Source organism: Protopterus annectens, chromosome 7.part1, assembly GCF_019279795.1.
Source record: "Protopterus annectens isolate FY-2018-M chromosome 7.part1, PAN1.0, whole genome shotgun sequence".
Taxonomy (NCBI): domain Eukaryota; kingdom Metazoa; phylum Chordata; order Ceratodontiformes; family Protopteridae; genus Protopterus; species Protopterus annectens.
The window spans coordinates 80,135,390-80,160,839 of record NC_056740.1 but is presented as its reverse complement, the minus strand read 5'-3'; the positions used below and the strand labels follow the sequence as shown (position 1 = coordinate 80,160,839).

At 36.9% G+C, this 25,450-nt stretch overlaps 1 protein-coding gene across 1 annotated transcript in view; it reads right to left on the bottom strand.

Moving 5' to 3' along the window:
- Positions 1-25,450, bottom strand: part of LOC122807556 (thrombospondin type-1 domain-containing protein 4-like) — a 1,503,485-nt gene that overhangs the window by 757,581 nt on the left and 720,454 nt on the right. The window contains exon 4 of the mRNA XM_044078471.1: positions 19,973-20,409. Within this exon, the coding sequence (XP_043934406.1) occupies positions 19,973-20,409 (437 nt within the window). The remainder of the gene's footprint in view (positions 1-19,972; positions 20,410-25,450) is intronic.

Sequence of the window (25,450 nt, the reverse complement as noted above, 5' to 3'; positions counted from 1 at the left end):
CTGTAGACATTATTGGAGCTTTTCTCCTCGGGTCTCCACTGAAAATGGGTTTTTTGTAAATCAGCTGGACCAACACAGTTAACAAATGTGAAATAAATAAATAAATAAATAATATGTTTGTATTATGGCCTTGAAAAGCCTTCACTATTTTAAAAATCTGTATGGGAATCAAATACATTAGAAAATATGTGATCGCTTTCAGTGTGTGACCCAAAACATTTAAAGCTGATACATACCATCATTTCTGTCTTTTTTTCTTTTTGCTGGGAGGGGAGAGTAGTAAGCCTTAAAGCAATTATCTATGCAAACAAATAGCTCAAAGTGGCCTAGCAGATGATTCAAAGACCATCATCCGAATAGCACTTTAAAATTGAATTGCCTGTTTTGTATCTAGCCAGTAGGGATATTTGTGTGTGAATACGATGCATTACAGTGACATAAGCGTTGGTCCTGACTTCTACATTTTATATTCCTTCAGGCAAATACACAAATTTAAGTCTGTCAAACAAACCTTTTCCCTGCATAATCATGTTGCACACTCTGAAATCATTTTCTCAAAAACATTTTCTGAAACCCTTAAGATGTAACAACTTGTCCTGTGCTATCTTGTCCAAGACATTTCAAAAAATCCTTGGAAGTGTTCTTTCATGAATTCTTAGTTTGCACCTGCCAAGCTAACAGCTGTTTCTACTCTTCCAAAATAAAAGTAAGACAATCACACACACAAAAAAAAACCTTACAGAAGTAAGTCAATAACGGCAGTCTATTTAGAGTGATAAGCTGATCTAACAAGTCTCCATGTTTAGGGATAGACAAAGTATATTCTAGCAGTTTACATCAGTGTTAAGGCTTTAAACTCTAATGAGCTTTATCCTGTAGACCAAGGTTTGATTCCATCCACTTCCACTCTGAGTGAGTCTCCTAACCATATAGTGCTTTTTGGTTACCCTTAAATAAGGATGCTTGTGCACAGTGGACTTACCTGGTTAAGACATAAGCATGTGCTGTATTACTTCTGATTGTGTTTAAATAAACAATGGTAAACTTTTAGAAAGAAATATACAATACTCTTGACACTTCACTACTCTGCTTCATAAAAGAGACTCAGAGATAAACTTTTCTTCTTCTTTCGGATTTTTTCATTTAGGGGTTGCCACAGCAGATCACCTCTCCGCTCATGATTGGCAGTAAGCTGCAAAATTATTAATTATTAAATAGTTATCTCCTGAAAGTATAAAAGAATGTCTGGAGAAATTAACTCTGTGTTGCCCATTCTACAATGTACACAGCAGAGGGATCTTGCAGCTATCTTTTCATATCAGATCAGAAGTACAGGTCTACTACTGTAACACTTTCAGTGATATTTATAATACTAGTACTATTTTAAGCAACTGTATAATTTGTAGTAACAGTCCAAAATTGTAAAATGAAAGTTATGTCAATGCCAAATTCTAGCATGTACTTTTGCAATATGCTATAGCAATAAGAGAAGAGGAGGCGAGTGAGTTCCAAGAAGTACAAAGCAAACACACCATCCAGTAAGAAGTGCGTGGTATTACCCTGCCATGCACATGGGATGCATGAGATTCACTGATTAAAGACTGTGCCAAATATTACAGCTGGGTTCCTTGTCTTGGTTAATTTACAACAAATGGACAGATGAAAGCATGAATTCACTTCAAACATAGTAAGAAAACCAACAAAAGAAAAGAAAATAGGGGAAAAGTATTGCAAGTTTAAACTTTTTGGACTGTTACTACAAATTATACAGTTGCTTAAAATAGTACTAGAATATGAATGACATATCTCCCCAACTACCTGTCTCCATAGGGGTTCCCCAAGGATCCATCCTTGGACCTCTACTTTTCTCTGTTTACACCAATAATCTAGCCTCTGCCACCAAACATGGCACACTCATCCAATACGCAGATGACTCTACCATCATCTGCTCAGCCCAGTCCCTACCCAAACTGCAAAAAGTCACACAGGAAGCCTTTTCCTCTGTTGAAACATGGTTATCCGATGCCCAATTAATACTCAACCCAAACAAAACTAAACTACTCATCTTCCAACCCACCAAACATACTCAAAACAACTCTCACTTTAACATCACAGCAAAAGACAACACCACTATATACCCAACTGAACACACCAAATTGCTAGGAGGAAATAGACAATAAACTAAAATTTGACATTCACATATCCATGACCATAAAAAGTCCACAAAAACTAGGAGCATTATACAGAAATAAACAATTTCTCACCAAAGCAGCAAAGATTTCAATAGCAAATTCCCACCTTATCTCCACCCTACTTTATGCCTCTCCAGTATATACCAACCTAAGGCAATGTGATCTAAACAAGCTAGAGACCTGCTACAACAAAATCACAAAATTCGCCACAGGGCATCCTACCGTAGTCACCACTGTCTCTCACTTGCTGAACTGGGCTGGCTTGAACTCCCTCACCTCCTTCAGTGGTATCAACTCTCACTCGCCCACAAACTAGTAAACCATCCACTAAATGTCCCATCCCTCCAGAATTTACTCCAACCCTATCGCACCACCAGACCACTAAGATCCAGCAACAAAAATCACTTGCAGATCACTAAAGCCAATAACTCTGCTGGTGAAGCACTATTCTCTTGCGCCATAGCCAAATTATGGAACTCACTCCCACCCACAATTACCTCCGTACCATCATGCACCAACTTCAAAACTTTATTAAAAGCGCACCTAAAACATGCTGGCTATGCCCTGCAACTCCCACTCTAATATCATCCACCCCATCCAACTACTACCTTTCTTTCACCTCCACTAACTACCTTGATGATAGCAAGCTCAGATGCTCATAAGCCTAGCACTTATTATACAGCAGGAACTTCTCATTGTTACATTTGTTAATGCCTGTTATGTACTTCACAGATAAAGATTCTAGTTGTCTACTGATGTACTATGTTCTTCATCTGTAAATATGTTGTAAGTAATTTCTATGTTAAATTGTTAATCACTATGTAATCCAATGTAACTACTGTCTGTTTATTTTACTGTGGAGCTTTTCTCCCCGGGCCTCCGCTGAAAATGGACACTCCCGGTCAACAAATTTAAATAAATAAATAAATAAATAAATAAATAAAAATGAATACCATTACATTCTGAATATAAATCATGCAGAAATGTATTCAGAAAACTGTGCTAAGAAAAAAGGTATGATAAAATTTTTGCACTTGTATCTATATTATAATATTTGCACTTGTATCTATGTTATAATAAGAAACATAAATGTCAAGGAATCTCATCTCGCGTCATGCAAATTTAATCCCAACAGTACTTGTGCCTCTGTTTAAAATATAAGACTAGATATGAGCCAGTGTTGCATCCAAATAAGCTGTTATAAAACTGCTGTTTACTTATGTTTATGAAGCAACACATTATCTGGCCTGTTACAGGTAAGAACAAACTAGCTTTATGCTTGACTTCATTAATTCGTATGCTTTAGTTCTATGCACCACTTGCATGTGCTTTTATTCACACAAAATATTCTAGTGCATATTTTGATAATATGAACAAAAGGTTGGCTTGCATATGCATACACCAATTAAAAGACAGGCACTGCAATCATAATGCTTACTTACACAAATTACTTCTTTTGTAGTCTTCCCTACCTTTAAACACTAAAACATTTATCAGTGAAGTCAGAAGAGGGACTCTGCGCACTAGCTTTAACATACTTATAACTTCTCTACAACAGCCTTTGTAGTTAATCACCCGATAAATGGGTATGTAAGCAAATCTTATAGATGCATTCTAGGCATGGCCCAGGCAGCAAAGGCAAATTTCAACAATGCATAATGAACTTACAGTATTAGTCAGAAAACAATTCTTGGGGAAATGGGAAGAAACCTTCATAACAAGAGAAAGCATGAATACCACAGAAACAGTAACTGGAGATAAAAACAAATCCCAAGACTCTCAAGAAATCTGCAACAACTGGAAAGGCTGCAGAAATACCTCACTAAAAGAATCACAGGCCTAAAGCAGATGCCCTATGCTGACCACCTTAAAAAACTCTAGCTATACTCTGTCGCATATCGTCTACTCAGAGGCGATCTCTGCTTACATACAAGGTCATGTCAAACCCAGAGCTGTTGGACATGCTACACTTAAAGAAATCCCAATCCCTCAGAGCCACACACTCCAGGGATCTAAACCTTGTCATTACAATAAATAAAACATGCTGGAGGGATAGATTCCTAACCCAGAGACTCCCCAGACTCTGGAATAAACTGTCCATACATGTCAAGCAGAGCACCTCTTTGGCCCTCTTCAAAAGGAACCTTGACGATTGGATTGGAGAAAGAAAATTCACCCCAGGGATCACATCAGTTGCCCTGCTAGACAGGGGTCCAGGGAAGTAAATAGTGTGGGAAAAAATAGCCAGGGAATTGTTATGGCTAGGCTTGCATAGGCCCTAGGGCTGATAGCCTAGTACCAACCTATGAACCAAGTCTTGCACTTGAAAATCCCATCACAAGTCACTGTGGTGCCCTTACAAGTTTAAGAACAGAACATGGATTCATGTGCTGGAGAGGGGAGGTGTCCCAGGACAACAAGCAATGAAGATGAATTTATGAGGTACATTAGGGACAGAGAGAGACTCAGGACAATAAGCACTAATCAATACAGGAGTTGAGGGATTACCTTGAGCAGCAAATAATGAAACAAAATGAAAAATTTAATAAAACACAATGAAAATACCAGTACTCATTCACAGAATCCAAAATAAACCATTATAGGCAAAGCAGCCACTATACTTTCAGAGACAATAGGAATCCTTGACTTTTACAATTAAATATTCATCGTGATTTCCATTTGGCCTCTTTCATCCTTGCAGTTTCCCCTACATGTCATTATCTTTTTGAGTAAAAATTCAGTGAATGTTCCACTGGACAAAAACGAGTAATCAGACATTCAACTCAAGGAAACTTTTTGAGAAAAAATGTATTTTTGCAGGAGGCAAAGTCCCACTCCCCTCTGCCCTCCATATTGGAGGCATGCCCCTCCCACATCTTATATAAACCAACTCTGTGGTTGCAAAGGGGAAAGAGAACCACCTCCCACATGCGCGCGCGCACACACACACACACACACACACACACACACACACACACACACACACACACACACACACCTCACTCACTCACTCACTCAACTATCACTGCCAGCATGCAAACAGAAATTGCACTTTAAGAGATTTTCTCTGAAGGACATGGGATTACACCATTGATGAGTTTAAACTGAAGAGTTGAATGCTCATCCTTTTAGACCTCATTGATTAGTAGACTATCCCCATCAGCATCATTGGTTCTTCCAGGTAATATGGCAGAAAATTGCAAGCAATGGTTGCAGACGTTTAGTCTTTAATTTATCATGCTAGGGTTAAATGAAAACATTAAAGACGTTTAAGTTGCAACTTTGTTTCACCTGGCTGCCGATGATGCAATTAAGACATTTAAAAACTTAATCTTAATTAAGAATAGCAGTCCAGCTTGGTTGTCTTTAAATCAAGTTTTAGTAGTACTGTAAGCACAAATACAACTTGACATATAAAAGATGTGTATTTTTCACTAGAAACCAAGACTTTCTAGACTCCATTAATGATTATGTGTCTGACATAAGACACAGAGCCATAGATCATGAATTTGGTGACCTGCATGTTTCACAGCTAAGAGACAGGATTGTGCGCAGGTGGCACAGTGGTGTAGTGGTTAACATTGTTGCCTCACATTAAGAGATGTTCTCCAGTTTGATTCTTGGCTGGGGTGCCTTCTCTGTGGAGTCTGCTTGCCCTCCCTGCATTTGTGTGGGTTTCCTCTGGGTACTCCGGTTTCCTTCCACATTCCAAAGACATGCATCTGGAGCGTTTCTCCCCAGGCTTCTGCTGAAAATAGTCTCTGTCCTCATTGGACTTTCCCATCAACAAATGTTAAATAACTAAATAAATAAATTACAAATGACAAATTAATATGTACCTCTCAACTGTACAGATTTTTGCAGAATGTCGAGATTTTTGCCTCATATTTTTGGTCTCTTCCTCATAAAATCTGTGTTTTTCTGGTAAATTATTAAATAGTGAAGTCAATAAATAATACTAAATAAAGACAAACATTTGAGTTGCAAACTTTATATCCTTCAGAAAATATGTCATAATGCAAAACCTTTTATTCTAGCAATGTTCTATGTTTATAGGTACAATATTACAATTATGTCCCTATTGTTGGACCATTGTCCCCCAATTCTTTCTAGCTTTGTCCAGATTTCTTGAACTAAGAAGTTGAGAGGTATGAAATGTTTTTTTCAGAAGCTGATCTGATGCTACAAAAAGCTGTGAATATGTATATAGCAGCACATGCAGAACACTTTAGATGTGCATACATTAAAACAAAGCTGGTGTCTGTTGGCAGAATAGGACAATGTTGTCATGGCATCACAACACTAGGACATGCTTCATACAGTATTGTAGCAAAGAAAGTTAGTTATGTATGAATAAGATGACAAAGTAATAAACTGAGGAATACTTAGCAACCCCAATATCATTCAAGCCTTGGTTAACAGTAACAACCATTTTTGTTTTCAGTTACGCAAGTCGAATAAAAAGTGCAGAGCAAACCACTCAACTTCTTTTCTCGAGTTTTCTGGACAATGTCAAGAATAATGAGGGGTGCAAAGACTCGAAAATTAGGGACAATTTTTACATATTAATTCACAAAAGTTAATAGAATAGGTCTTGCATTAACATGTACTTTCCAAACAATAAATATGAAACTCTAATGTTTGGCATTACAAACAGACTAGACTCCTCAGTGATTTTCTGGAAAATCAAAACATTTACAAAAGACAAAGCAAAAATATAAGGCAACATCAACGATGCTATGCAAAATCAAGGACAGTTAAGTGTATGGTACAGAGAAATGTTGTGCAAGAGACAAATAAAACTAATGGGTGTGCCAACATTAATGTAATTAATTCTCTTAATGATGTATAGCAAGCAGGAAATTACATGTTTGCAAATGCAGTTGTGAATGTTGAGACTGAGCCCAGTTTCTTCACTGAAATCAGTTAAGTAAAAGTATGTCAGTGCTTAGTCACTGGACTGAAAAGCAGTGTACAAATAGTATTACATCTGAGTGATGCCTCCAGGTGCATATGCAGGTAACTCCTACTGACGCCTCTAGGTGTCAAATATTGCCTGTTCATATTTGCATCAATAATTCCAAACCATGCTACGTACAAGGGCTTAAAAGATTTCATCTTACAGCTTACATGATGCCAAACTCAATTGCTTTAATATTTGACCTCTGTCTAATGCAGGTAGAGAGATTTTGACTGTTCCTTTTATGATATTAATTTAGATAGATATAATTTTCACATTTTTCCAAATATCTCAGCAAACAAGTAATACAGACAGAACTCAGCATCATATGAAAGCTCTCAGCTACATGAATAAAATGCTACTGACAGTATGTGTGTAACTTGAATGGTTGCTGAGATATCGTAAATTGTTTACAAAATATTACAAACGTAAAAGTTACTGTGTTTAGTGTGACTTATAAAATTCAGTTTAAGACCTATAACCTAAAGAATACTAACAAAATAAAAATAGTTTGTGCTGAAGAATTTGCCATTTATACTTCTTTCATAAACCCTATGGTTCCAGAGATATGAACATTTGTTTGAACTGTGAGGACATAATTTGATTCTGTCAAAAGGCTCAGGCTCCGCCCATTGGAAGATACAGTGCAAACTTCCTGATCTCCATTTGAGTGAATGAGTTTTAACACATTTAAGCTAGAAATTGCGGCTGTATGATTTCATTACAGAAAGTTCTTTAAATTCATAGGTTCATAGGTATTTACTAAGCTAAGGATCACAAGGGCTTTTTCAAGCCTAGCCATGCATCCCAAATCTCTTACTAAGCTAAGGATCACAAGGGCTTTTTCAAGCCTAACCATGCATCCTAAATCTCTGCAAATTTTTGGTATCCTTGATAACTGTAAGCAGGAGATTGGGCCCTGAAACATTTACAGGCTGATGCCTGGGAGACTAACCATTTACAGGCTGCCAGTATCCATTAGAAACATAGGTGCCAAACCAGGGATGAATATCCTGTTCCTCACCCATCTGTCAGTTATACTTGAATTGAGTTAGGGAAGAACTCTGCTTCACATGGATGGGAAGCCTATTCCAGAGAAGAGGTAGCCTCTGGGTTACATACCTGTCTCTCCAGCAGGTCCTGTTTATATCACAGACAAGGTTTAGGTCTTTAGAATGGGTAATTCTGGTGCTGTTTGTTTTGCAGATATGCAGGATGTCCATCAGAGAGGGGTCTGACAATGCCTTGTATGCCAGGCATAGATCTCCTCTAAACAGTCTGTAGGAGACAAAATACAGGGATACGGCCTTGAGGCAGTATGCACAGGACATGTTGCTTACACCCTGTATTCTTTTAGTGACAAATCTCTGTGGATGTTCCAATTGTTGGATATGCCTGGTTAGGTATATACCAAAGGGGGGCCTGATGACTGCCAAATACAGAGGAACAATGACTTACTTGGACCTAGATGCCATACCTTTGTTTATAAATTGCACAACCTAGAATGATTTCCATAAACACTACAGACACATGATGGTCAAAGGCTAGATTACTGTCTATGTGTGTCCCCAAGTCCCTGACTACTTGGTCATCTGTTAGGGGTGTATTGTCAATATGATAGCTACCAGGGATAGATGACTTCCTAAAGGATACTATTATGCATTTCTTGGCATTTAGTTTTAGTGCATGGCTCTGGCACCTGTTGTTTGTCTGTGTCACCCCTTCCTGAAGAACATTTCAGTGGGCCATTCAATGGCTGCTCCTAATTTGCAGTCATCTGTGAATTTAGTCAGCCAAAGGCCACTCATTGGCCTTGACTTCAGAGAAATTAATGCCAAAAAGAAGTGGTTCCATGACTGATCCCTGAGCAACTGTGCTTATGACTGGCCCCTTTGCAGAGGTGGACTCCCACTTCTAACTTAATGGGTCCTTTCAAAAACGAATCTCAAGAAATTCACTGTATGTGTCGAAAACTTCATTACTGTAGTAAAAAAATAAAGCAAAGGAGTCACATTAACTTGCGTTGTAATATAAAAATAAAAAGTGCAATTTATTTCAAACCAAAAAGGTTAGCAAATTCATATTTTGGGATGGACTGCATGTGAAGATTTGAGCATAAAACAAATTCACAGCAGCAAAGATTATAAAGTACAGTGGCAGTCCAAGACAATGATTCACAAAATCACAGAAAAAATAAATGAGGAGGTTACAGAAGCAATTATTTCCACATTCTCTGAGGCAGAAATTTATAGATTCATTTAGTACAGATTATTAAGGCTCAGGAATGAAGTACAGTGTGCAATGATGTGAGATCTCAAAGGACAGACAAAAAATGAAGTCAAATGCTGTAATTGATTTTTTTGAGCAAGTATTAGTGGACCAGAGTTCCGCTGTGGCGACCCCTAACCGGGAAAAGCCGAAAGACCAAGAACAATTCTCACTTAATTTACAGGAGTAGGTTGCAAAAAGGGACAATATGTTTGCCTAATGAATTACATAACATTATTCACAAAAGGTTGAAATCTTTGGATTGGAAATCCAAGTCAAACTCACAAAATCACCAAAAAGAGTGTTCATGCAGTAGACAAGTCCTTTGCATCCCTCCGTATGGGGGAACTGTACTCCCAAGCACCCTGCTTCTTATATGAACCATTTCTGAGATCACACCACCTTGGAAAAAACACAAAACCACTAGATACTGCAATACTGAGTTTTTTCAGCCAATTTGTGGAATCATGCATTAGTGACTGCATGTTACAATGTTACTCACTAATGTGTTGCCCTGATTGCTTGCGGTAATCAAGTAATATAGCATAAAGATCAATCCAGAAGTGCCACCAGTTATTTATGCACCAAGAAAAGTACCAAGAACATTGAAACAAAGAATCATTAAAGAGCTGAAACATGTGAAAGACATGAGGAGCAACGATCATTAGACTAAAGCCACACTATAGGTAAAAAGCAAGGTGACTGCAGTCAGACCTGACATAATTAGGATTTGCATTTACTCACAGGACATGAATAAAGCAATTCTAAACATTATAGTTCAAGAGAAAATAAGCAGACTGTGTAATCTAGGAAACAGGGGCCAGTTTTGGGGGATATATCTGTTACCCCTGTACAATACAGACCTAAACTCATAGTTTGAAGTGCTATGCATTAAGTATGCTCGTGATATAAAAATTTTTGCCACATATAAAATCTATACAGAGTACAGTGCTACTTATGAAAGCAGTAAACCATGTGTAAGAATGGTCAAGTAACAAAGGAATATTCTTAAAGATGGACATAATAAAATGGCTATGTCACATGCAAGTTATATTTTAATAGCACTATAAAGGATGAAAAAGAAAACAGAAAATCACTACAAAAATTTATGAATAGTTACAGAGGGAAAACTAAGAAAGACAAGGGAAAAATTATGGAATGAGACATACATTTGTATATCAAAACATATAATCTCAACAAAAATAAAGGTTTTGCAACTTCCAAGTAAAACATATTTCTTGCGTTTTTCAATAAGGTCCCATAAGAAAGATGGAATAGATACAATGAACAGAAGATCTGTCATAACATGAAATATTAAAAATACCAGTATGTGCTCACATAAATAGAGAAGTAAAACAGGTGACCTGACTCTTATCTACAAGGGTTACAAATGTTTAATCTCGTTTAAGAATTCAGGGCTTACAGGAGGTAGGAATGAGAAACGCAAATGAGGCATCAATTCAGTTCTTGGCCTAGAACTCACATTATCCTACATTAAGAAATCTTGATTTTCAGTAAGCAGACCTATGGGAAGTTTAATAATGACTTAGAAATTGTAACTCTCTGTGTTTTAGATCAGCAAATTAATAAATCAGACACTTGTGCCATCAAACCAGGTGCCACAATGTATGAAGTGTATCTGTGTTATGTTATCTCATCCTAAAAAGCTTATGCCAAATTCTAAATAGAAAAGTAATTTATATACTTGAATACTTGGATTACAATAAGACATCAGACATTATATGCACCATATGAGAACTGAAACAAGAAAGGATAAGTCCATATATAGAGTTTTACAAAACACATCCAAAAAGTTACAAAATCCAGAAATGTGAGCACAACAGCATTTACAAACTTCCTTTATGAAGGCATAGGTGGCTACTAGGCATGTAGGCCAAGAAACAAGCTAGGAGCCTAGCTTAATTTTCCAATTGCCCCAGAGCACTGTCTAGTTAAGTGAATTAGTCAGAGTCACAAAGTAGGCAAATGGAGGCTGACAGAATCGAACTCAATTACAGAAAGCAGATCCTTAACACTTCATAGCCTTACTCTCCTACTCAAATTTTGGCTAATACTCCTAAAACCAACAAAAAAGGCTGGCCTTGTTCGGCAAAAGCAAATTTTCCCTAAAAACATTTCACCTCACTGTCTAAAATACTATGCACTGAAGCCTATGTCTTTAGTGATGCATTTAAGCTAACAAGTGTTCAGAAAGCAGCAAGATGGCTGTGACTCTTTGCTCTTTACCTGAACTTTTGCATACTGAGTGTTTTAGCTAGACATGTTTTATTGCTTTAGTACTAATTTAGAGGCACCGTTTAACTCTATTAGCCTTTATATAAAAATATACTGATTGGCTCTATCAGTTGCACATATAGTGACTGTTTATCTGTTGCTGATAAGTATTTCCAAACAGTGTGAGCTTTTACTTACTGCTGCTGAAAGCCAGATCTCAGAATATAGACTGCTTTTCTTTGGTACTAAAGTCCTAGAAGTTGAACTAGTACCTATTATAACAAAGAAGTGGTTTACCCTGATTTTCTTAATTCTTTGCCAGTTTTTCTCCTGCACTGCCTTCTATTTTTCTGAAGTCAGTCTGATCTAAAGGTATAATCTATGTGTGCATCTGTGTTTATGGACACAGTGACACTCTAGCCATTTGGAAGACATGATTCCTTCACCTTTGAACTTTACTTCCTTGTTCTTTTTTTCACCACTAAACTAATTTGTTCTTCTGTTGCTAACTCCTAGCCAGAATTCATGCATTCTGCTATAGCTGTATTTCAGCTAGTACTAGATTGGAGACCTAGCTACCTGGCCATTTTTTTCATCAAACGAAGTTTTTTTTTCAGTTACTGTTATTATTCTTTTTTTCCTCTGTATTCTGTTGATAACTGTTTTTATTATTTGTGTTCCTTGTACTGTTTTCACTTCCAGCTCCTGAAGCTGCCAGTTGCATTTTAACTATGGCAAGTTTGAACTGAGTTCAGTTTAACCAAATACTGGTAGCATATTTTACATTTGTTCTTATGTTTTTTCATTGATCCTTCTTGTGTGTGGGAGCCTTTATTTGGTTGAAACAGATTTTTTTCATTACGGTATTTAGTCTGTTTAATTTATGTTTGCATAGATACTCTTCGTTTGGAAGCAAAAGTTAAGAATGGTGTGTAAAGTTTTCATTTTGAGACTATTTTATTCCGTCTGTCACATACAGTGACAGCAAAGAACCTTTTCTTACAAGTTTTAGATACTGTATCCTTTGCTACTATCCACATATTGTATTAAGATAATGCAAAAATATGAAAAATTATCTGAATGGTGATAATATGCACTGATTTTTACTATTAGCCCTTTTGCTAATGTATTCTATAGTGAGCTGTAAGACGTTTTTAAGTTGTGATCTGTTTGCTGTCTTTCCACCATTCAAAAATGGGTCACAAAGATATTTTTGATTGAAGAGGGTTATATTTGTCTGAAAACTGTGGTACATTCTTACTGCAAGGCTCTCTGTTAAGTAGTACATTATTGTACATTACATAGATGGGCTCTGTTTTATTTTAAATTTCCCCAGCCCTTTTTGAGTTGTTGTTTGTCTTTCGGCTTTTCCTGGTTAGGGGTCGCCACAGCGGAACTCCGGTCCGCTAATGATTGGCAGTAGACTTTCACAAATGCCGAGGTGCCAGCTCGACGTTCAACCTTCAACGAAGGCACGCCCATTTACGCATGTCTTTCGAATGCCCACCCAACCGTGGGGAGGACATGCAGACTCCACACAGAAGGCACTCCCCGCACTCCAGCTGAAAATTGAACGGGAGAACCTCTTGCTGTGAGGTAACAATGCTACTGCTGCACCATCGCATCTTAAGTAATATTAGACATTCCTTCTCTTCTAGGCATCTTCTGGTCACCCTCTGACCTTTTGACCTTCTGGCAAGGGAGTTCATGATTCTTCTTTTCATTTTAGTGCAAGATACTCAAATTCACAGACATCATCTCTGAATATACTTTCTCTGAGTTGGTGTGACCACACAATGAAAATTCCCAAAGGTAGAGCTGTGGGGCCGAGATTGCACTGGAGGGGTTGTGGGGGGTTTCGAAAACACTTTTTTTCATCTCACTCTTAACCATGACTATAAGCATTTTGAGTAACCAGCAGCAAATTCTTGGAACTAAAACTATTGGGTCTCTAGTTACTAAAATAGAGTCAAACGAGACATATTTATTTAATTATTTTATTCTACTTGATTTGATTTGTTGACCAGGAACATCTAACTGGGCCAAAAGCTGCTTTTCAGCGGAAGCCTGGGGAGAAGAGCTCCATAAAGCTTCAAGCAGATACAAGCACAACCGATTTACAAAACTGGTGGTTTAGAATTGCTTGCAAAGTATCACAGGGCAGGGAATGGGAGATTTTGTTTTTCATGTGATCTGATGTGTGCAAAGTGCAATCATGTAAGGGGATCCCTTACATGGTTGAGTAACATGAATGTTCGATTTCCACGTCCATCTTCCAGACAGGATCTGTTTCAACATAATTTTGCCTAGAGAGGCTTTGCTGTATAATGTCAGCTCAATCAAGAGCAAACCCACCATTGTTTTGAACTTGCTTTGCTTGGCTGACCTGTTATTTCTCACACAGACACATCTGATTGGTTACCAGCACAGACACATATACTTATGCTTTTATTGTACAATAAACCTATTTTATTTTCTGATTTTTGCAGAATATTAGCGTTTTGATTAGAAAATAAGGCAGCAAATTTTAATGCATACTGTAAGGTAGGCAGAAGTACGTGTATAACATTTTATATGCTGTTACTATTCTTAGATTGAGTTTTGACATGTGGGAGGGAAGTCAGGCTCTGATCTATGGTCAAACTTATGTATTTTCATTGGTTTACTGCATTAAACCTTTTTCGTCTAAGGTCTGATAAGGAGATTGGTGAGATGAAGAATAACGTTAGGCTTTTGCATATTTAAAGAAAGCTTATATTTTTAACACCTTTATTGAATCATCACTTGTGACATAGGCAAATTTACATTTATACAAAAGTAATCAAGACATCGCAAAAGAAGTGCTAAACCACTTGCAGTATAGAGACAATTTCTCTGGCATACCTAGTGGCTTCAGTGATGATTGTCTTGTTGGCATAAAGTAAGCAAAACCGATAGCAACTAGAGTTTTGCATGACATTTGGTCCTCTCCCTGTATGACAAAACCCCCATACAATACACAAGTTGCAGGCAATATTGATAAGTACACAGAGTTTGTGTCTGGAAACCAGTTTGTCTGTTCTTTCTTACCATTACTACCACTAGATATGTCCGGCCCATAGCTAATGTTGCTATCAATTTCCTTAATCAAAATGTTGCAACTGCATCTGTCGATACTAAACTAGCTAATGCAGTTCAATGGATTAACTATTGCTCTGTAAAACACTTTACTTCCGTCCTTAGTCAGCTGTTCTACAAAATCATAACACTTCCTCATTTAAATGGACAATTCAAAGTGATACATCACCTACTGATCTTCTAAACCAGGAGCATTAAATAAATCTAAAAGTGTTTTGCCACTGAGACTTTTTAGGGAAAACTTGGGTAAAGATTAAGCATAGAAAGCAGACATCCTTAGCAATTTACAAAGTGCTGTATATTTTTCTACAAGTAAACCACAGACTGACTGTTTATAAGCAGAAAGAAAGTTATGAAAATGTATGAAATATAATGAAATTAGTTCCAAGTGTTATGTAGATCTCAAGTCAAATCTCAAAATATATTTTGGTAGTTAGTACTATATTTGTTTCCTACAACTGTACCTTGCTCAGACAGACACTTTAAGCACAAATTCATCTCTGGTTTAGCACCTATGTCTCTAATGGACACAGGTAACCTGTAAATGGTTCATCTCCCAGGCCCATGCTTACACTTATCAAGGGTATCAGAACTTGTCAGAGATTTGGGATGCATGGCTAGACTTAAAAAGCCCCTTGTGGTCATTAGCCTAGTAAACACCTATGAACCTATGAACTATGTTTCGTTATTTACAAACATCTGTAGTGCAATAATTGTTCTATGCATAATGTAAACAAGCCCACTTCCATACAATGCCTGATATCAACAATCTTGTGTGTTGTGTAATACAACAAGCACTACATGCTTATCATGATTCATGGCAATCTTGCAACATATATATTGGTTTAAACAGACTTAAAAATCGATATAAAAACAGACGTCCGTTGAAGCCCTGGTGTAAAAATCTTGTTTTAATTAAATAAAACTGGTGAGTGCTTTTGCAGTAGACCTGCATCTTCAGACCAAATTACAAATACAACAGTAACAAAGCATTTAAATAAAACTGAAGCACCGATCAGAAAATTTAAAAACAGGCCACATGATAACAATCAATGATGTAAACTCCTTTTTCTTAAGGGCTGTTTTAAAGATTCAGAATTGTTAAGACCAGGGTTTACATTAGCTCTTAGATCTAAAATCCAACACAGCTCAACATACTCTGTTTCATTAAAAATATCACCCTCTCGTAAAGCACAGTCAACTATGCTCAACACAAAAACGTAAAATAGTGTGCATCTCCATTTTCAGCAACATGCTTTGCTAAAGCATTACTTGGCTTCCTAATATGAACATCCTTCACATGTTCAAGTATTCTTTCCTTTAAACTACGATTAGTCTTACTGACATAAAATCCCTCACACCGAATACACTTAGTCAGCTAGACTATGTTTTTCATAGTGCAATCTGCATAAAAACAAAATTCAATAGTCCTAGATAATCTTGGATGAGGAATAGATATCACTGTCCATATATCTACATCCAATACAAAATCTACAGGAGTATACTTCTACGTTCAGAGTGTACTCTCCTAGATAGCGTCTGTCTATAACACGAATGTTGTTTCAGTGTTTTATTGTTCTTGAATGCAAACTTACGAGATGGACCTTAAACTTGAACAAAAGGTTCAATGGAACTAGATGACTGTGTTATATTGTCAGAGAAGTAAATGTTTTGCAAAATGTATTAATGCTTTGTTTAGTGAACTAGAAAGACTGAATGATGAAACGGTAACAGATTTATTGTTTGAATTTAACACTGAATGATATGATGACATTTTAATAAAGTAGAAAAGACTGGTAATTTGAATTTAAGCTGGAAGCACAATAAGTTACAGAGGGATAATCAGGAGTATAGGGCTCAGAAAATGTACCCCATCCCTAAATCCTAAATCCTACATTGTAGATATAGAACAAAGTACAATTAATAACAATAGTGTTAGAGGAGCTGTGAGGTATGAACAGATATCATGATCCACAGAATGAATTTGAAACAGATTTTCAGAATGAATATGTGGAACAAGATAATGGGTATTATAATAATCATATTCCCTCACTAAGAAGGTCTGAACACCTAGAAACTAAAAATAAAAATAGGCAAAAAGGTTTAACACACCAGCGTCATGAGAGGAAGGGGGAGGGGGAGAATGTGGAGGAATTAAAATGCAATGACATTACTCCCCTGAGTCAAAATACTAGGATTACAAGTACACATGATGGTAAATTTAATTAATTTGCTGGTTTTAACATATTTAATTAAACACATTTGCAACTGAATGAAATATTCTTCACCCTCTTTAACAAAGGTTTTTAATTTGTTCCCTCCTTTAGAATAGGTTTGGTGGATACTATTATTGAAATAAAATTATTTACATGAAAGCTTAATTTACAGCTTATGTTTTAGGATCAGGAAACACCAGGGATGGGAACCCTATTATTCAAGAGGAAAAGCTGCTTCAACCCCCCTTTACACCCACTTATTCAGGCCTTTGAGAATATGTATGTTGCCAATATCTATTCTACTTTTACGAATCTCAGTTTTTATACCAATAAGAAGAGGTTTAACTTGACTAAGAATGAGCATGAATCAATGCAAAGTTTGAGGCACGATGATACTTTATGAAGCCTGATAACGGTGGGGATTTGTCATTTGTAATAAGAATGATTATGTTAACTCTTTGACCGCAAAATTTTCAGATAGTATGAAATATCTTATTTCCTCTAAAAATGAAGTTTTTATAGCCTATAAAAGATTTATTTATTGACTGAAGACGCACTTTTTCAAGGTGCCAATTCTGAAGAGCTTTACGAGTTTTTAAAAGTTGACCATCCATTGGTCCCAGTGGCCTTTGGCATACCAAAGGTACACAAGAATATTTAAGACCCACCTTTTAGGATTATTATCTCAGCCAGTGGGAGTCCCACACAACCCTTCAGTGTTTTTACTGATAGATTATTGAAGGATGTTGTAGACCCTATTACATATCTCTTGAAGGACTCATGGTATTTTTTAACTAAAATCAATAAAGATCGTTTTTTTGAAGGTTGTAGTTTTTCAACTATCAATGTAATTGATTTGTTTACATCTATACCCCATGAGAAGGGTCTTGAACTTTTTTATGATGCTATCAGGAATCTTACAGTTTGCAGTGATACATTAATTAATTTCATTACGTTAACCATGGAATTTATACTTAAAAATAATTATTTTATGTTTGAGGGTGAGTTTTATAAACAAATCCATGGTGTGGCAATGGGGGCAAATTGCACCCCTTGTATGGTAATATGGCTTTATATTATTGGGAACTTAAGCATGTCCTCAATTCAAAATTCTTTTCACAATGGTTGGATTATTTTAGATACTTGGATTATATTTTTGTTGTATGGAGAGAATCATCTAACCAACCCCTATTATTTGTAGATTATTTGAATAGTTTGTGTCCATTTTTTAAATTTACTAAAACTACTTCTTAACATTCTATTGATTACTTATACCTCACAATATATAAAGATTATGGTAACCATTCCTTTGGTTCAAAAATATTCAGGAAACCCACTTTTTCTAACAACTATTTAGATTTTAAGAGCTTTCATCCTAAGTATACCAAAAGGAATATTTTTAAAGGGAAATTGGTTAGAGTAGCAAGAATGTGTTCAAATCTCACCACCTTGACTATGGAGATGGAGAAAATTGCTAACATGTTTTTTGATAGGGGTTATCCTATTGATCTGCTTAGTAATATAAAAGTGGAAATATTAGCAGGTTGGGGAACAAAATTTAAACCACTATTAGGTGATATTGAGTATTGGGACTCTTGCACCAATAACAACAGATGCCCCGATCGTACCAACAACATGGTTATTCCATATGGTCAATGGGATAGGGAAATTAGAGTCATTATTTTGAGCAATTGTTAATTTTTAAAAGCAATTCCAATGCATTAAAGACCTTACATGCTGAACCTCATGTTGTATATAAGACTGGAAAGAACTTTAAATATTTATTTGAGAATATCAGTTTACCCTGTACTTTAAGGATTAAGGGCACAACAAAATGTGGGACTTCCAGACAATGTCCATACATTTTGGACAAGGATGGTATGGTTTTAAAAGATTTAGGTTGCACAGTTAAAATGACTAAAGGCAACTATAATACTAAAGGACTGATTTATATTGCTGTTTGTGACCAATGTGGTAGCTATTATGAAGAGAAAACAGAAAGGTGATTTAAAACTAGGATTTATGAGCATTTGTATGCAATTTCTAAAAAGAACATCAATAACTCTCTATTTTTTATACAGAATATGTGCTTTTCTAGGAGTATGGAGCTTATGGTGTGAAACTACCAAAGAGCCAGTTTTGTTTATTTAGTTTATTGGTGGCTCTTTTCCAGCATTGTTTTGGTATTTTATGCTTCTATAGAGCAAGACAGGTTTTTAACGAGAAATGTGAGTCAATGTCCCAAATAATCACTTGGATTATGATGTGTCGTAAAATTACAGAATATTTGATAAACTCACACTAGAAATAAAATTATATAACATGAGTATATAAATTGGTGCACAACTGTTAATGCATCCCAATCCTTATCAATGGGCAAAATAAGAAAAAAAAATGTTTCCTTTTTAATGTGAATGTTGAACAACTAATAGAGACTTGTTCATTTCAGGTGTAGTGTAGGGTCAGTACAGCTTGAGACATTACTTTTATCTTTCTGTCATTTTTGTAATATAATGCTGGAACCTACTGTAGAGAAGATGGATTACAGGCAATAATTAAATTAATCCCTGATGTAATTTCTCTTAAACTTCACACATTGATAAATGAATTACATACACTATCATGCAAGTAACTATTATTTACAGAGAGACATGTAGGTAACTATAACTACATATAAGAAACATGAAATGAAAGAACAGTATTAGGTCTAAGGAAAACACTATGGAGGTATTCCCATCACCTTGCCTTTGCATACATTAATAATCCCTGAAAGGCAGATTCAGTACTTCCTTATGGTACAAAGCAGAAATTGTTACAAAACCGAATTGCCAAAATAATTTGAAATGTCATAGCTTGTAAATTTTATTGAACTTTGCTTTTTATCCAACAGTTTATAATTCAGCATGAACAGACACATTCATCTTATAGTTTTTCAGTGTGGTACTGAATACTGAGTAGAATAAGACAGATTTATGATACAGTACCTTCTTTCTGCCTTCAGTTTTTGACCTTCAGAGTGAGGCTGCTGGCTACCTCTCAGCAGTGCTTGACTGGGGACAGTGTCATTGTGTCCCCTAGAAACTGAAGACTGATGACCTACTCTTAGCTCTCCCCTGTTTCTGTGTAGTGCCACTGAAGTTCGGATGGTTGAAACTGCATGCCCTGGGTAAGGATTCACTGAGTCTTCTTGATGATAGGAATACTGGTGACTATGGGTCCTCTCAGAGGCCAAGTATTGCTGCCCCTGTCGCTGATGAGGTCTTTCACTGTAGTGAGCCGGAAGACAAGGCCTTGTTTGTTCCATCACCCCACCACTACACGTTCGAGAACAGGCAGACCATGGGCCCCAGCTACCCCAAATTCCAGGTATACTATTTATTTCTTCAGCACTCTTAGCTTTCTCCTCTATCCTCTGTGGAACCTAAGATTACAAAATGGAAAGTATGACAATTAGTTTACCTTCTGCAGGAAACAATCTCTATAGCAATTAGTACACAAAAATGGAGAAGCAACTTTCATTAGTCATATTTTAAAAAATAACAAATGATTGCAAGTTCTCATTAAGTAAAATCAATGACTGCATAACTATTATATACTTGACAATGCAATTATCTCTCTAAATAAATCAATGGCTATTGCCAAATTCTAATCTGTTTACACAGACTTTAGATCTTATTATAGAAATCCATCTAGCTTGTCTTCAGGAAACAACGGACATTCCAGTTGCGTATAGTCTGACCTTTTATACCAATTTTAGCATCAGATATTGAATACCACCTCACCCCACCATGGTTTTGATTTATTTGCTAATTTTACAAAAAATATAAAATAAATAAAAGGCTTTGTGAGTCAGTGTTTGCAACTTATTTCAGATGTTTAACAAGAGAGGAAATAGAATAGAACATCCCAATGACCAGAAATACTACTGTTACTGTAAATCCAAATGCACTTCTTGTTCTGGAAATTAAAATCTAAGAATGCAAACCTTACTTAGTTATTGGTTTGACAGATAATTAAGAAGTAGAGTTTCTAGGTTTGACTAAGGCTGCCATAAATACAAAAACTCTATTAACCACACAGAGGTCCTTTGCTTTCTGCAATCCTAGTATGAGGCATATCGTCTCAATTAACTGTGCTTGAATCCTCTCAGGTAGAAATTCCTATTATCTGTCTCAATATTTCTGTAGTCCCCCAAGTCTGACTTTATAGCGTTCCATAACTCTGGTAATCCTGCAGGCTGGTCCCAGACTCTAGAGATTCTGATGAATCCTTCTCAGTCCTCAGCGGTTTCTTCATTCAGCTTATCCTCAAGAAACCCTCTGACTCCATTACAGTCACCATGAGTCCAAAGAATACCTTAACTTTGGGCTCCATAACTCTGTTGATTCTCCTGAGGCCTGTATTTTTTTAATCCAGCAGGGTGACCCTAAATTCTGTCTTTTTGTCTCTTTTTTACATTCATCTGTCACTTGACCACATTATATCCACTCCCCTCAATCCAATGATATTTATCCTTTTGGGGCCTAATAATTAATAGTCATGTGATGATGCAAGTCTTCTGAATAATTTAAAACTCTGGGAATTCACGGTCTTAATTAACTTTTTTGGTCTTGTCTAACTCCTTTAGACTTGAAGGAATTATCTCTAAATCTGTTTAAAGCTATTAGTCCTCTAATTTGGCAAATCCTGTTAAAGCCCTTGAATGTGTTCATTATTTGTGTGTGTGTGTGTGTGTGTGTGTGTGTGTGTGTGTGTGTGTGTGTGTGTGTGTGTGTGTGTGTGTGTGTGTGTGTGTGGTGTCTCCGTGTTTGGTAATCTTATTATTTTTTTCATTGCTTCAACTAATCTCAGGTACTTGTGGAGTCACACCTTGACAGACCACCACTCTCAAGTCATTCATTCATGTTAATATTGATTTATTATTGTTCCTGTGCTGATCTCAGAACCTTGAGAACTCGCATATTGTCCAGGGGTGTCTATTCATTTCTTTCAGGATTATGATCCAAGCAGTGGGTTACCCATGATATTCCAATGCTAATGTAGCTCTTTGCCTCTATACCCCCCAACTCAATTAAGCTCCCTATTGGCCTGTTCAGTTTTCTTAACCATGACATCTGAGGACACTAGGAGGTGTAGCAAAGGCCGATGATGTCATCTATCATCCAGCATGAGTTAGTGAGTTACTGAACATCACCTACATATGCCACGCCATTCTCCAGAACACACAGTGCAATGCCTGCTATCCTGGGGGGAACTATTATCAAGCTAACAGCTGAAGACACGACACATACAGAGGAAATGAAAAAGGTACTTGATGCTCGATGTCACAAACAAGAAAGTAATGCCATTGCTAGGAAATATGATACTATAAAATACAATACAAATAAACTTTATTATGTATGCACACAGTTTTCATATATATTTCAGAGTGCAGCAGGCACAATGGAACACAGCTGCATGCCTGTCTGAATATGCAATGAAACCCTGTCACAGTTCTTCATAAAAATTTCAGTGATGTGTTCTGATTCCTTAGGCACATACTGCACCTAAGGTTTCCAAGTCATCCTTAATGAATTAAATGCAACTCACCATTAAAGTTATTATGGCCATTTTGTCCTTGCCGTACAAGGATTATTTTGGTGGTTGCGTTTTTCCAATGACGTTATAGGTCAATTTTATGGATAAATATATAGGATTTGTTACTCTTAATTTAATGAAAATTTAATACGATATATGGAGAAAAAGTGTTTTGGTACCGATTTTTAAGAATAAGGGTGATGTGCAGAGCTGTAGTAACTACAGAGGGATAAAATTGATCAGTCACAGCATGAAGTTATGGGAAAGAGTAGTGGAAGCTAGGTTAAGAAGGGAGGTGATGATCAGTGATCAGCAGTATGGTTTCATGCCAGGAAAGAGCACTACAGATGCGATGTTTGCTTTGAGAGTGTTGATGGAGAAGTACAGAGAAGGTCAGAAGGAGTTGCATTGTGTCTTTGTGGATTTAAAGAAAGCATATGACAGGGTGCCTAGAGAGACATTGTGGTATTGTATGAGGAAGCTGGGAGTGTCAGAGAAGTATGTAAGAGTGGTACAGGATATGTACGAGGGTAGTGTGACAGCGGTGAGGTCTGCGGTGGGCGTGACGGATGTGTTTAAGGTGGAGGTGGCATTACATCAAGGATCAGCTCTGAGCCCTTTCTTACTTGCAATGGTGATGGACAGGTTGACAGACGAGATCAGACAAGAGTCCCCGTGGACTATGATGTTTGCAGATGACATTGCAATTTGTAGTGAGAGTAGGGAACAGGTGGAGGAGACCCTGGAGAGGTGGAGATACGCTCTTGAGAGAAGAGGAATGAAGGTCAGCAGGACTAAGACAGAATATATGTGTGTGAATGAGAGGGAGGATAGAGGAATGGTGAGGATGCAGGGAGTAGAGATGACGAAGGTGGATGAGTTTAAATACTTGGGATCAACAGTTCAGAGTAATGGTGAGTGTGGAAGAGAGGTGAAGAAGAGAGTACAGGCAGGATGGAGTGGGTGAAGAAAATTGTCAGGAGTGATTTGTGATAGACGAGTACCAGTAAGAGTGAAAGGGAAGGTCTACAAGAGGGTAGAGACCAGCTATGTTATATGGGTTGGAGACAGTGGCATTGACAAAAAGGCAGGAGTCAGAGCTTGACGTGGCAGAGCTGAAGATGTTAAGATTTGCACTGGGTGTGGTGAGGTTGGACAATATTAGAAATAAGTATATTAGAAGAAGGTTTGGAGACAAAGCCAGAGAGGAAAGATTACATTGGTTTGGACATGTGCTGAGGAGGGATGCAGAGTATATTGGGAAAAAGATGCTAAAGATGAAGCTGCCAGGTAACAGGAAAAGAGGAAGGCCTAAGATAAGGTTTATGGATGTGGTGAGAGAGGACATGCAGGTGGTTGGTCTGACAGAGCAAGATGCAAAGGACAGGAAGAAATGGAAACAGTTGGTCTGCTGTGGCGACCCCTAATGGGAGCAGCTGAAAGAAAAGAAGATATGCTGGGCGTGTAGTGATTCATCTTACAAGATGAGATGTGATATAATTGCATGGTACAAAAAGTAAATATAATGCAACTTAGCAGACAGTCACAATGAAATGACAGAGCAAGCCTACATTTGTCTATGTACAACAAGCAATATCTCAATCACAATATCACAGAGTAATTAAAATTGTCAGGGAATTATATCTGAACTCTCAGATATACTGCTGTTACAAGTTGCCATTTCACTTTTAAGGGAATAAATACAATTTGTACTTGAAGGTGGCTAGGTCCCTTTCCCTTTGTCAGTGCAGGGATTTTGACTGGCAGACTGCAGACTGTTTCCCATGATAAAAAAACAATGTCACTATTTTAGGGAACTGAATACAACTTTTACTTTTGATGTAATTTCAACTGAACACAGACAAAGACACATTCAATATATTTACTATATTCCCACCTGAGTAAAAGTCAGATACAAACACATCTGCGGCTAAGCAAATATATATATATATATATATATATATATATATATATATATATATATATATATATATATATGGGTCTATATTAGAACATTGAATGTTTCATAGTTTGAGTCACTAAAGGTCGACCCTTAAAGATCGAACTATGAAAACATTGAATGTTCATAAAAAAAAATTCAAAAAAAAAAAAAAACTACAGGGTGTAGGAAGGGGGGAAAGCCCCCCTGCACCCCTCACACCTACTGCTACTTAAATATACCAACTCCAAGACCACACTACATTGAAGTAAATGGAAATCTCCCCTTATGGAGATTTCTGTTTACCCATTTGATGTTCTGCACTTTCGCTATTCTCGTGTCAACAATGTCAGATTTGACAGTCGGCTTTCGAAAATGTAACATAGACTCTCTCTCTCTCTCTATATATATATATATATATATATATATATATATATATATATATATATATATATATGCCACCACAGTCAGGGTAACACAGACGCAGCACCACTTTAAAACAAATGTTTCTTTAATGGGATAAGCATTTTCGGATCAACTGATCCTTCATCAGGTCCATGTAAAATAAATTACTTTAAAATACTATACAGCCAATCAATACACCATTCACAGGAAACACCCTTTCCATCATCAAAGCATTATACACGCCTCCGAATCCTTCTCCCCTTTAATGCAGGTTTTATAGGTAAATGTGCATTATGCCCTGGAGGCCTATATGCCTGCAGCCTACTGATCCAGTACATTTCAGCTTTCTCCACCATACGGTCAATATCCCCCTCTCTCTTATTAATACCAATACTTTGTATCACTCTGAAATAAAAACAATGCCCCTTCTTATCTTGAATATGTTTAAAAAGGTGATTTTTTCCCATCCTGTAACCTAATATCACTCACGTGCTTGGACACCCTCTCCTTTAATTGTCTTTTGGCTTTACCCATGTAAAAG